General features: G+C 35.8%; 1 protein-coding gene across 1 annotated transcript in view; it reads left to right on the top strand.

Moving 5' to 3' along the window:
• Positions 1-14,952, top strand: part of LOC102006383 (amine oxidase [flavin-containing] A) — a gene marked incomplete at its 5' end in the record, with an annotated part of 82,185 nt that overhangs the window by 5,436 nt on the left and 61,797 nt on the right. The window contains 1 exon segment of the mRNA XM_005408999.2: positions 13,669-13,763. Within this exon segment, the coding sequence (XP_005409056.1) occupies positions 13,669-13,763 (95 nt within the window).

The raw sequence follows: 14,952 nt of genomic DNA, 5'->3' as shown, positions 1-14,952 counted from the left end.
AGGGCATGGCCCATGGGGCCTCTTAGGGCAGTTCCTCTTGAGGTGGCCTGGCTTTTAACAGTAGTAGCAGATGAATGCAGTTGACGAGTTCTTCTGAGAAAGGGTTTTAAAAGGTAGGTATGAAGATGGAAAACAGACATAACAAACATAAGAGAGCAAAACAACACTGATGCAGTGTCAGGAGGGTATAAGCCAGGTAGGAGCAGCACTTAATTTAAACTCATGGCAGAAGTGCAAGGGAAGGAAAATAGTTGCTTCCTATGCCTCTAGAGATATAATCCTGGTAGCTGTTGACCCTAGTGTGCGGTATCTGCCCAGGATTTTGTGCCTGTGTTAACTGGTAATGGTTGCTGACTGCACAGTAAAATGCCTTAGTCATAGTGCTGGATGGTCCTAGATGAATAAAAAGTTTTTCCATGTGTTTTGCAATTAAATATCAAGTATCATGTAGAAAGTAGTCTTAGTGTTCAGAAAGTGTCTAAGAAATGGAACTATCCCTTATTTTTGTCTGTGAGCTGAGCTCTGCTAAAAGAATTATGAGTTCTTGCTGCTCAGAACTCAGTGCCGTATTACAGTAAAGACTGAATTTTTCTCATCATCTGAGACAGAAAAGCCATTCTTTGCCAGAAGAATGACTAATGTTCTGAGTTCCACAAATTGAGTCCACAGCATACTACAACTTCCCTTCTTCTGAAATACATCACCCATGAGAATCATTTCTGTAAGGCCATTTTAAGCTATTTTAACCCAGAGCTTGGCAACACATACTGTGTGGTTTTGCAATGATTAATAAAAGCTTGCATTTTTAAAAAGACACTTATTTTTATGGCTTTGTTATTTGGATTCTCTGGGGTTCCTTGCAGGATAAAAATTAATTTTGTGCCTTGTAGAACACTACCCCAATTTTTTATTTTTTCATAAAAAATAAACTACGATATTTTAGTGCACACATTTTCCGTACTGAACAAAGAATATGAGTCACATTTATTTGGATTCTGATCTTTAAAAATCTTCATAGTTAAAAGCTTTTGAATTGATCTGACATTTAATGGGCAGTTTTATCATTTAATTGATACTAATTGATTTTGAATTTACACATAGCCCTCAGGTAATGTGAAAAATGTTTTTAACAATATATCTAAGTATACTATGATTTCATGAATCATAGAGACCAGTAATAAAGATAAATGTGTATATACAATGTTGAATATTGGGTCATATAATCTGTGCAGGTGTGGCAGAGTGATATTTTAACATATGATAAATTTTGCAGTATTTGGATTCAGGTGTACCCAGAAACACAGGTTGTTTTGTAGTTTTACGTCACATACAGGGGCTTGCTTAGTCCTGTGATTTAAAAATTGTAGATAACCAACTACTTGTCTAAAATATGCTTGCATATATGAGATGGGAAGGTTTATGTTTGAGTGATTAAAACTTTACAAAATGCTTCAAAAAATTTTTGAAATGTTGTGTTTGAGAGCTGGTCATGGTGGTACATGCCTGTAATCATAGTACTTAGGAGACAGGCAGGAGAATCACCGTGAATTCAAGGGCAGCTTGAGCTACATAGTGAGTTCAAGACCAGCATAGACGATGTAGTGAGATCCTGTCTCAAAACAAAACAAAGCAAAAAAAATGTTGTGTTTAACATAAGTTGATTGTTCAGACTGTTTTTCCCCTTTATTTTTTTCTTTTTTTCTTTTTTTTCTTTTTTTTGGTTTTTCTCCGGTACTGGGAACCGAACTCACGACCTTGCGCTTGCCAGGCAGGCGCTTTGCCGCTGAGCTAAATCCCCAGCCCCTTTCCCCTTTATTTTGATAAATATGTTTTTACCAGCAGTTTGTATTTTCCTTCAGGTAATCTATTCCCGACTATGTTGTCATCTCGTATTGCATTTTAGGGAAATTTAAAGTCTTTGAACCATGGTTTTGTCATCTAAGCAATTGGATTGTTATAGCCAATATATTTTTAAATATTTTTTGTATTTAGTCAGCTTCATGAAGATCCATATATTAGCTTTTTTTTTCCCTCAACATGTTTTTACTCCATGCTTTATTCTGGAAATACCTTGCATCATATCACATATCAACATCCTCCACTAACTTAAATCAGCACCTGGGTCTCTTCACAGGGGCTTATTCACACCTTCCCCATTTTCTCTGAGTCTCTGTTTAAAAGCCCCCTTCTCGTTATTGCTAGGAAAAAGTAAACAAGCTCTGCTTATTAACAACATTTAATTGATTAACGAGGTAAGTGTGTCAGTAAAAACTTAAAAACTAGATGATAAACTTTGATAGTTCAGTTAATTACATATTAACCATGTCCAAGATCACAGAATGATTGCCCACATGAGTTTAAAGGGACCAACATGGCAACTCCAAAGGTAATTACCAAATACCACAAAAATCTTTAGTGACATAACTTGCCCTTGAGATCCCCAAATAGTGACTCCTTAGGACAGAGATTTTTCTATTCTCTGCTGCAGTGGACTTGTTCTATAGATTTATCCATAGACAATGCATTAAATTTTATTATTGCTTTGCTTTGAGGTTTGATACTCCAAAGCCGAGTAACTGTTGTTGACAGTAATGTACATATTAGACTTATATTGCATGAAATAATATTGCTTTTTGAACATTTAAATTTAATAATACAGGGTATCCTATATAATGACTTCCATGTGATGAATTTATTTACTTTTTTTTTTTTTTTTTTTGGTTTTTCTCCGGTACCGGGAACCGAACTCACGACCTTGCGCTTGCCAGGAAGGCGCTTTTGCCGCTGAGCTAAATCCCCAGCCCCTTATTTACTTTTTTATATTTAAAAAAACTATTGTGAATTCAGGATAATGTGTAGAGATCAGTTTTGATCAGTGATGCTCATCGTTTTGAACCTAATGTAATGAAAGATGTTGGACCTTTTCACTAAAAATATCTTTGTATATAGACTTTTCCCCTCCTACACCAAGCCAATGTCCTATGTTCTGGAAACCTCTTCAGTCTGTCTGATACAATGGAATTTTGGCTGATACTGACACTTCACAGGAGAGGTAAAAATTAAGAATTAAAAAGACTTCTTATATCATTATGCAGTTACTTGTAATGAATTTGGAAATAGACCATGATAAAATAGTCAAAATATAGGCTGAAAACTACGAAACCTACATGTTCTATCTTAAACCCAAGAACCTGACATGTTTTGGAAAGAAAGAATTTTGGGGAAAAGCACTGGCAAAAGTAAAAAGCTGTGGTAGTTGATATGATTACTGTTAGCAGTTTTGTAAGATTTGAATTTAAAGTTTTTACATATTAAAGTGAAGCCACGGATATTAAACATGCATTTATTATTTAGTATGCATTCATAAAGACTTATAAAGATCATTGGCTCTTGAAAGCATTTGATAAAATTTGGGCCCACACAGAAGAGAGGAGGTTTGGTCAGAGGGTGTTCTCTTGTTTATCTGTCAGCCCCCTTGTCTATCTAAGGACTGATGTTAGACATAGAACCCCCCATGAGCTATGATCCTGAAGTGTTTGTGGTGCAAGTTGAGCATCCTTAATCTGAAGATCCAAAATCTGTAACTTTTTTCAGTGTCAACATGATACCAATTGTGGAAAATTCCACACCTGATCTTACGTGATGGGTTACAATAAAAAAGCAGACACACTAAAAATACTGTATTAAGCTGCCGTAAGGCTATGTGCATAAGGTGTACATGAAACATAAATACGTTTTTTGTTTAGGCTTCGGTCCCACCTCCAAGATATCTCATTATGTATATGCATTGTGTGTATGCTTTAATCTGAAAAATTGTGAAATACGGACTAATTCTGATCCCAAGTGTTTTGCTTAAGGGGCACTCAACCTGTACTTAAGAGTGGTTCACAGGTTCATTGAGGGCTCAGAGAAGGGACCAGTTCATTCTACCTGGAGGAAACAACAAAGAAAGTGTATGGAGGAAGGAATGCTTGACAGAAGTGTCATGGAATTTCCAAAATAAGACAATGAACTGTAAGCTGTAGCTTAAGTTAAAGCCCTTTTTCTTGTGTGGCTGCATTCATTTATTCAGTACTTGTCAATTGAATATTTACTATGTGCCTTGAGTAAAATTTGTGCATTTTGTTCTCTGCTCTCTTGCTTTAGGAATATTGCCTTGAAAACTTTAATGTGAGTTGATATTTGACTGTCCTTTTTATTGTCCTTGGAATGTTCAGCCCAAGAGTCCAAATATGCAGTTCTGTAAGAATTCTGTTAGCTAGAGACCACATCACTAAATAGTAAACTTTAAAATGTATTATGCAGTGTACTCTGTATACATTCCTGTGTGGTGAAGAATGTTAAACTTGAAAAATGTTACTTTTAGGAGTAAATAAGAACTTGTGAGATGGCAGAACATAAGCTATACCTACATGAAAGTGTTGCTCCAACACTCTCAGCTTATGCTGTAAGGCATCATTCAAGTAGGACCCTGCCTGTGGCAGTTTGTTACTGCAGATATTTGAACAATCTTATGAGAGATGAAACCAGATTTTCTAGAGAGTTTTAAGATATAAGTTTTTTATTTAAAAAAATAGCAGAGAGTGGAGAAATGTTGAATTAAATAAGGTTTTTGCTGCATGTTTTTTTTTGGAGTTTTAATATGCCAGTATTCTCTGGGAATTTGCTGGAAGGAGAAATGATATAAAGGGTCCCAACTTCTGTAGACTTTAGTACTTTTGCTAGGGCATTTTTCTTGAGGACTAGTGTTCCATGAAAACACTTCGGAAACTGGCTTTAAACTGTAGTCTGTTCTAGTGTGCCGAATCTGAGGACAGCCATGTGAAACACTCGTGGTATATTTAATTTTCAGTAAAAGAATGGAACAAATAATGAATTAAGGGATAATTGTATTCCCTAACTTGGGTGAGATCTGTTTATTTAAAGATGAACACTGAACAGTAATCTAATAAATTAGAACTGTCTAGACAACCAGTCTGTTGAATTCAGAACAAATTGAAGTTAATTGTTAGCTTTCTTCTATTTATCATTTGAGGTGGCCTTGTCTTTTTAGCTTACTGAAACTGAAGTCCTTTGCAAAAACAGATAATGATTTCTCTGAAAGGAAGCATGATATACAAATGGATGTAGGTTTAGCTTTGATAATTGACCTGCTGACCAGTAGAGAGATAAGAATATTTATATGTATCAGAGGACAAATTTGCGTGCACATTGATAGTTCCTATTCACTTCTTCCAGCAAGCACAATACTGGTTTAAAAATCAGAAAACATACTAGTAATATTTACACTCTGCTGACTTACTTAGTCATAAAGGTTAAAATGACTTGGCATTCTATCCTTGTCGTTCTTAGTTTCTTGAGATAATGATAATCTAAGTAGCATTAGAAGCTTCCCTGTTTCCCTGATCCACACAAACATGATTTGGTTTCTTAGTATATTGTTCTTCCCTTTGTTGCAATGAGCATTTGGGCACCTGCAACATGGCAGGCTCTATTCTAAGGATGTAAAGATATACATTACATTTCTGTTCTTGAGTAATTTTGCTCCAGCAGGACACTTGCTATTTCTCCATAACTCATTTCCTCCCTGGCTGTTTCCCACTTATTATGTGGCACCATCATTTATCCAGTTGCTCTGGTCAAAAATCTTGAAGCAATTCTTGTCTTCTTTCCTTTTGTCATACACCACAGCCATTTAAATGGCAAGTTCTGTTAGCTCATCCTGAAAATATGTTCTGAATTTGACCACTTCTCTAAACCGTTGTGGTTATTTATCTTGGCCAAGCCATCATGATCTCTCACCCTTGAGATCTGTTAACTAGTCTTGTTGTTGTTCTTTAAACACATCAGTCTTGTTCCCATCTTCTCCAGATACTTGCGTGGCTCATTTTATTTCATTAAATTCTCTGCTTTAATGTCACCTCTGAAATGCTTTCACTGATAACTCTCAAAAGCACTCCTTTTCTCCCATACCTTTTCTCTCTCTGTATTCTGATTTATCTCCATAGTATATAATATTTTCATAATATTTTATAACACATAATATTTATTTCTTTATGCATTTGTCTGTCTCCCTACTAGATGCTAAGTTTTGTGAGGACTTGCTTATATTCACCTCTATATCATACCTAGGACAGTGCTTGGCACCTAGTAGGTGCACAGTATTATTTATTAGCTGAGTGGATAAAGGAATAAATTTGACTTAGTTTATAATACTTGTGAAGGTGTAAAAATAAGTAATTAGTACTTACCATATAATGTTAAATAAAATTGGTAGAGATGGACATCACTACCTTGCATCTGACTTTAGATTTTTTTTTTTGTCTTTTTTGGAGACAGGGTCTTGCTATGCAGTTTAGGCTGGCCTTGAGCTCACTTTGTAGCCCATGCTTGTCTCAAACTTGCAACAATCCTCCTGCCTCAGCCTCCCGGGTTCTAGGATTACAGGCATGCATTGCTTCTGACTTTAATGCTACTGTGATATCACTGTTAAGTACAGTATCAAGCTAGTTACTCCAAAAGTTCTGAAAGCCTCCCCAAATCCCCCAGGTAAGCTGGCTCACATGCCCTTATAGCACCATTTGCATGCCATTACTACAGTGTGAAACACAATGAACTTGATCATGCCTTTATTTTGTTGAACAACACTGAGAAATCCTGTGTACATCTCAGAGCAGTACTTTTACACAGAATACTCTTTGGGAAATGCTGAATTTGACGAATCAAGGCCAAGGACAAGTGTTGAAGATAGAATCTGAAGTTAAAAATAAGTGATCAGCATTACCTAACATAAAAACGTTTAAGTATTGAAGCAAAATCATGAGCTTTAGAGAAATGGGAGATCATCAGTGACTTTAAGAATAATGGTGTTGATGGCAGTTCATAGTAATGGGACTTTTGTTATGCACCAGTCACATGGCTGAATAATTACTTGTTAGCGTGTTTAATTCTAATATTAACTACCACGACAAAACCATTGTTATCTCCTTTTATAGATGCAAAAACAGCCTGAAGAAACTTTCCTAAGACCACACAGTGAACGGTAAAGTGTGATTCCAAAGAATACTAGCTCAATAACAGGAACTCTTCCACATAGTACATTGGACCCTCTGTGTCCACAGGTTTTGCATCTGTAGATTGAACTAACCTTGGACTTAAAACTTTTGAGAAAAAAATCCATCTGTACTGAACATGTACAGATATCTTTTTCTCATCATTATTCCCTAAATAATGCAGTACAACTCTTTACATTGCATTTACACTTGGGCTGGGGATATAGCTCAGTGGTGCAATGCCTGCTTGGCAAGCGTGAGCTCCTGAGTTCAATTCCCAGTTTAAGAAAAAGAAACACTTAGCATAGTGTTTACTCTGTATTCAATTTTATAAGTAATCTGGGGATGATTTAAACTATATGGAAGATGTGCATGGGTTATCTGCAATTATTCATCATTGTTTATAAAAGACTGGACCATCTACAGATTTTGGTAATCATGAGGCATCTTAGAATCAATCCACCAATGATACTTAGGGAAAAAGAATGACTATACTAAGAGAATCAAACAGGAACCTGCTGAAGGCATGTTTTCTTTTTCTAATTCATTATGTTTTTTTTTTATTTATTTAACTGCAACTATCATTCAGTAGGAACACATACCTTTGAATTTGTGAAGGTTTTGAATTGTTGTCTCTGAAGTATACTATATTCATTCAAATATTTCCTGAAAGTCTACTGTGTGCCATGCTCTGAAGACATAGTAGTAAGCAATAACAAGCAAACAGCTTACTGTTATAGGGGCTTAATTAAACAATATACAGAAAGGTGTGGGGGGGGCATGCTGGGTGGTGATGTATGCTAAAGAGAAAATTGAATCAAAGTAGTGGAGACAAAGTATGACAGATGACTATATTGAGTGGGACAACTGGACATTTTTCACAAGGAGTGTGCTCCATTTTGTAATTTATTCTGGGGAGGGAATGAAAACACCAGATCATATGTTATACAAGAAAAATCAGAAAGCACGTAGGCACTTGAAAGGGTGGCATGAGTCAAATGGAGTTTTTTCTTTTTCTCTAATGAGTAATGTGAATCTGCTCAGAGAAGTAAGGCAAAGCAAAACTGAGGTAGAGAATGCAGTGATGAACGTGGAAGCTAGGTTCTACTGTGACAGGATTCCTGAGATTTATATACCAAGGAGCAAAGGATCATTTCCTTAAAAGCTTTGTCACAGATGTTACTAACTCCCAAGATATGCTGTGTGGATAAAATTATTTCATACACCATTTCTCTGGGAGTAGTAACCATTCGGGGATGTTGGAAGCACTACAAATCTGTGGGAACATAGTTTTCCTGAGTATTGTCTTTAAGAAACTGGAGCTTGGTTTGGAGGTTGCCATGGCAACACCACTGCTGACTGCATACAACCTCTCTTCCAGGATCTCCTCGTCTAATATCCAAGAAGAACATTGTTTGAACTCTCAAATGAGGTGTGCTTTTAGCAGACTTGCTTTGTTGTTGCTGCTGCTGTTGTTAACCTAATAAATCCGTTAATCTATTTTATTTTGGTTCCTATAGAACGCAAATGATTGAAGAGAGAGACATCAAGAAAGGAATTCTATTGTTTTCAACTCATCGTCCCTATTTAAAATACGAGACCAGGATTAAAAATTTTCTTGTGCCATGACCCACTATTTCCCTATTTTTAGGTTTTTGTATTTTGAAAGTAATCAGATTGTTTTATATCATAAGACATGGACCTTAACAGATTCTTTGTGAATGTTGTTTCTCTGAACTTTCTACTCTTACTGCTCGTGTAGAAAAGCCACAGGACACTGGTGAGGGCTCGTGTACTTTCCTTCCTAATGAGCTCTGTGTGCTGTGGTTTGGGAGAGGAAGAGCTATGGGTATAAGGAAAGGTATATTTTGCTAGTGCCCTCTTAGATTTCTTCCCTCAAAAAATGGGTAAGAAAAGCACAGCCTTTTGACAGTAGAGCACTTTAGCATATGGTCCAATAGTACCCTTTCTCCTGTGGCCTCTTAGCAACTAATATGGTAAATATTTTCTCGTTTAATAAGACAATCATGTTGTAGCCTGAAATTACTCTAGTAGTTTGAAATCCACAATGGAAGTGTGTGTGTGTGTGTGTGTATGTTGATAAAAAGGTGAATGTTTAATATTTTCAGAAGAGTTGCTATATAGTAAATGACACATGCCACGAATAATGGGATAAGTATGGTTGAAGCTAAGGAGAGTATTTTGAGGGTGATCAATGGCAATGTGTCTTTTACTGTAATACATTTTTAAATTCAAACACATCATGTTTTTTGATCACCACTTACATACTGTGGAAATCCAATGCTGCAAATAGGTGCTTCCTTACCCCGTTTGTTGGTACAGGTATTAATTTATCAATCCCTCTCCTTTACGGGGGGGGGGGCTGCTTCTCTGAATTCTTGAATTTACAGGCATTAATTTATCAACCCCTCTCCCGATGGGGGGGGGCTGCTTCTCTGAATTCCATGTGGCCATTAATGATGGAAAATAAAGAATCAAGGAGGTATAATGCATAATACTCTTAGTTTTCACTTAGTAATCTATAATACTTTGGAACAAAATGAAATAATAGATTCTAGGTGAGATTCTTCTCCTTTATAATGAATATAAAAATAAGAAATTGACAACAAAATCTATTTTAATAGTAGCACATTTTATATGGAGCTTGCTTTTAGACTTAAGAACGTTTTAGCAATCAAATAATAACAAATGCTGCTGAGGCTGCACAGGAAAAAGGAACCTTTCAGCATTGTTGGTGGAACTGTGAACTAGTACAACCACTATGGAAATAAGTATGGATATTTCTCAAAAAACTAAAAGTAGAAATTCCACTTGACGCAGCTATTTTCCTTCTAGGTATCTTCCTGAGAGTTAAAGATATATTACAGTGATCCATGCATACCCATGTTTAAAGCAGCATAATTCATAATAGTTACATCTTAGAAGCAGTCTATAAAGTCTATCAACAGATGAGTAGATACAGAAAAATATGGTATTTATGTACTGTGGAGTACTACTCTGCCATAAAGGATAAACTGAAGTGATTTGTACAAAATGGGTGCATTTTGAGGCTGTAGTGTTAAGGAAAATAAATCAGACACACAAGCTTAAATATCGCATGGTTTATGAGACTCAATTTATAAATAAAAAGCAAAATAAAGGATAGATGATAGGAAGAAGGGAAATATCTTTCTCAAATGGGAAGGGGCTCCAGAGATGGAGGGAGAGGAGGAAAAAGGGATGAAAAAAGGAATTAAGATGTGTTATGTGCGTGCATCAACTCCACCCAAGGAGCGTGACCATTATGTACTGTGTACATATACTAATTGAAAATAAATAAGTGGTTAGAAAGAACCTTTTCTAATAATTTTATGCTATTTACCAAAAATGCTAAGTAAATATTTTGAAAGATTGTGCAAGAGCCCTTAACCTAATTTGTGGAGTTGACAGTTGAGGTATTATTTTTTCTACAAGTGATCATTGAATTTAATGGTGATTGGAGAGAATAGAATGCATAATGATAATAAATAAATAAATAATAGTTGAAGAGTATAATCTAAGACTTACACCTTAAAGTAGGTTATCTACTTTAGGTTTTTTTCCCCTGATGTCAACAGCACAGTTAGAAAAGTTTAGCTGGGTGTGGTAGAGCACACCTATAATACCATCACTTTGGAAGGCTAAGATAGGAATATTGCAAGTTCAAGTCCTGCCTAGGCACCTTAATGAGACTCTGTCTCAAAACAAAAACATTTTAAAAGGGCTAAAGATGTAACTCAACGTGAAGGCCCTGCGTTCAACTCAGGGACCAAGAAAAGAAAAACTTTTGTGTACTGTTAATGTTTGCCTGAGCTTTATTTATGACCTACTAAGCATTAAAAATTACTATTGTGTATTTTTTAAACTTTCAACTATCAGTGTCTTCATAATAAACATGGAAACAGCACCCATTTATTTAGCATCTTAGAAAAAATATGCTTTGCATATACAGTTATCCCTTAGTGTCTGAACAGCATTGGTACCAGGACCCCCCCCATGGGTAACAAAATGTGAGGCTGTTCAAGGTTTTTATATAAACTGTGTAGCAGGTAGTATTTGTGTAAAACCTATGCAATCTTCCCATATACCTTAAATCATCTACAGATTACTTATAGTGCCTAATACAATGTAAATGCTTTGTAAATAATAGCTGTTATAATATACTGTTTACAGAATAATGACAAGAAAAAGTCTGTACATATTTAGTACAAACAGAACTTTTAAAAGTATTTTCAATTTGCAGGTGCTTAAATCTGCAGATGCAGATTCCACAGATACGGAAGGCTGATTCTGGTGAATTTTCTTAAACAATTTAAATCTTACCCTTAAAGTTCTAAGACTTTTAAAAAACCATTTTCTGAAATACTTTAAAAATATTTTAAACATATTCCTTATTCATTAAACTAAAAGTTCAAACTCTCCTTGCTGAGCTAGAAATAATCATTTTCCTGTAATGTGTAAGCAACCACTTTTGTCAGAATTTAGATTTTATTTGGTTCTATCTTTAATTACCATGCTACAAAAAGGCCTTTGTCACTGGTCTGGTGTGGTGATTGTATGGATTCAAGTAAGCCCCACTCCCCTTTCCTCCTTCAGTCTCCTGAGTAGTGTTATTATTAGCCCTGAACACCCTCCATTATGTTTGGAGTTACATGCTAGATTAGATTTTATTAGGGCTCTTAAGTGAGGTTGTGAGATGTCAAACTTGCTTGTGGTCCTATTAGTTACTTCATTTTCTCATCTGGAATATGAAAATAATGAGATCTTCTCCAAGGGATTGGTGTGGCAGGCACGGAAGAAAGGCAACTGAAATGGGTCTCTATGCTGTCACTGTGAGGTTCCTTCATGAGCACAGTTGCTGCAGGTCCTATGATACATACTAGATTCTTTTGTTTATCATTTTCCAAAATGATATGTTAGTTTCTTAGTACTTTCCAAAGGTGGATAAAAAGAATTTTGTGCGTTATTGTTATGAACTCATGGATTTAAGCCATTACATTTACCTTAATTTGATAATCAAATTGTTCCATCTTTGGCCAGTGAGAGTTTATAGATAGTAGTTAGGCCCATGAGTCTTCGTGATATAATCCTAGTAATCTCTGACAGCCTCCCTGCTTTCTGATATGATTCATTGTTCCATGCTCATCTTGTACATTTCCCTGCATCAATATGAAAGAGATCAAAAGCCATAGTTTACCATAGGAGGAATTCAAATTTTAGAAATGGTCTAGGTGTTTGGATTGCTCATTACTACTAGGTAGGTTCTTTTTCTAAGCCTTTTGGACAGAACAAAAAAAAATTTAAGTAAGACTATATCCAGAGATCATACCAATAATTCCAATTGATTTTGAGGACTACAGTGTTTTTACATAATCATTCTTATATCCATATGTCTATCCCCATGCCAAAAATTCTGCTTGTAAGTGGCACTAGCCTGACTACTCAATTGCTTTATCCCACACTACATACATAATAACTTCAGGATACCAGCAGTGTTAGCACCAACTAAAAAATGGTTTTAAGAAATGTTTGCAGTTTTTGTTGTCTTTAGTATATCTATATATCATTATAAGTGAACTATAAAATTTCAGGATTTTAAAATCATTCTGAACAGTTCCTTTCTTCAACCATATAGATAGATAGATAGATAGATAGATAAACATTTGTATTATATTTCTAATCTTATCTTTAGTGCTATTTCCATTCACCCTAATATTCTAATTAACATTCTTCCTTGGTTTAATGTTCTCCCTCTGTAGTCTGCTTTATTTTTTGATAATGAGGAATATAAAAATAGTTACTAAAATAACATTTGAAGTAAAAAATGTAGATTTTAAGATAGATGTATACACACTTATATTTCCTTACTCTAGAAGCTGAGCAATAATAGAAATAATAATGTCCTAGTAGCAGTGAGTTTCTAATGTCATACCCCAATAAAAGGGACCAAGATTTATTGGAGAAATGACTGATTTGAAGGGTGGGGCAGAAGAAGAAAAGATAAACCTAGAGAATTTTGTAGTATTAGATAGTAAGGAAGTGCTCAGACATACATATATGCATGCACACACCCAAATACAGTGATGGGGGGATGTGAAAGGGCACAGGAACTAACTGAAATAGCTACCAGTGACCATAGCTAGAATATTTTGAGCAAGAAAACAAATAACATAGTATTGGCCTTACGACAGAAATTATAAAACAAATATATCTGTGAGCCCATACTGATATGAGTAATAATTCAGTAAATAAGTGGAGAGAATAAACAAAGCTGTAGTGCAGAATTGCAATTAATGTAGACACTATACCCTCAAACAGGTAGATCATAACTTCTTATTCCTTAGTTGTAGGCTATGCATAGCCTTCTTTCCAAAGAGTACAGTATGGAAAGGCGAGTGAAAGAGTAACTTAATAGTGGAGAAACCTAACAAACACCTCTTAACCTAAGTGATCAAAGCAAGGTTAGTGATCAGTCATCTTGTGTGTGATGATCTACACACAGTTTATGGATCGACTTAGTTAAATATTGGGTGTGTATACTTAGATATTAATAGTTCTTTTCTTTGATTTCCTACAGGGTTGGCTGCTGCCAAACTATTGTCTGAACATGAACTTAGTGTTTTGGTTTTAGAAGCCAGGAACAGAGTTGGAGGAAGAACATACACAGTGAGGGTAAGTGATTTTAATGTTTATATTTATATAATATTCATACACAATATCTCACTCAAAGCTACAAGTGGGACCATTGGAAGTCACAGACCTGGAGATTGTATGCATTTAAGCAGTTGAGCATTTGTTCTCCATAACCCTAATGTATACCATCAAATAAATGATGATTGTCTTCAACAAGGACTCACAGAACAGTGGCAGCCTACGATCTTCAGTTGCTTAGACTCCAGTGAAGACAACAAATATGAGCAAAAAACTTCAATATGGTGTCATTATTTCTGGAGTAGAGACCTAAGTCAAATGTGTATATAGCTTGGAGATATGGCTCAGCTATGCCAGAAGTGACTGTATATTCCCAATAGGCACATATACACATGTATATGCATACATGTTTGCTGTAAGTTCCTTGTTCATTTATCCAACAGTTCATGGCTTGAAAGAAGTATGGCCACAGGAATCAGGAGCCACATATAACATATGTTTATGCAACTTTTCCCTTGTCCTCTTTGCTCAGGTCAGGTATTACTAGACATGAAAAGGTAGTGAGTTCTTGCTACATCATTGCTTTGTTATATTTGGGTTTACAACACCATTCTGGAAAAATGCATACTAATTATACTTTACTGCTAATATGTTTGCAGGTGGATCTCTGAGAGCTGATGAAAGTGCACAGGGAGAGTTTTTAGGGTAGGAAGGAAATAGAACCAAAGAGGAAAGCTTGGGGAGCATGCAGATGAAAGGGAGACAGAAGCAAAGGAGCCAGAGAGAAGCCATAGAGGAAGAGAAGGAGGACCAGGGTAGAGCAGTGCTATGCCAGTCAGTGGAGGAAAAAGGAAGGGTCAAATGGCACAGAATAAATGCAGAAAAGATGCTCCTGTGTTCAGTATTTAGAAAGTCATTAGACAGACCCTTTGCTAGAGCACACAGAAAAAATGACAAAGCCTGAGGATTGGCAGAAAAGAAAAATCCAGATAGTTGAAGTAACTGGAAGGAAAGAAAACAGCTATATAAGATGTTTTGGTTAGAGTAGCAACAGAATGGCCTAGACAGTGATAACAGTGGCATAGACCATTTATTCATAAGAAAATTTCACAGAAAAAGTCTGGTGGTAGATAGTCCAGGCTAGTGCAGGGTTTCAGCTTTGTCCTCATAGTTTCAGACTCTTACTTTTTGCTCTGCTATTCTTTGCATG

This window comes from Chinchilla lanigera, unplaced genomic scaffold (genome assembly GCF_000276665.1).
Source record: "Chinchilla lanigera isolate Chin_1 unplaced genomic scaffold, ChiLan1.0 scaffold00115, whole genome shotgun sequence".
NCBI classification, from domain to species: domain Eukaryota; kingdom Metazoa; phylum Chordata; class Mammalia; order Rodentia; family Chinchillidae; genus Chinchilla; species Chinchilla lanigera.
This window is presented reverse-complemented; position numbering and strand designations above follow the sequence as displayed.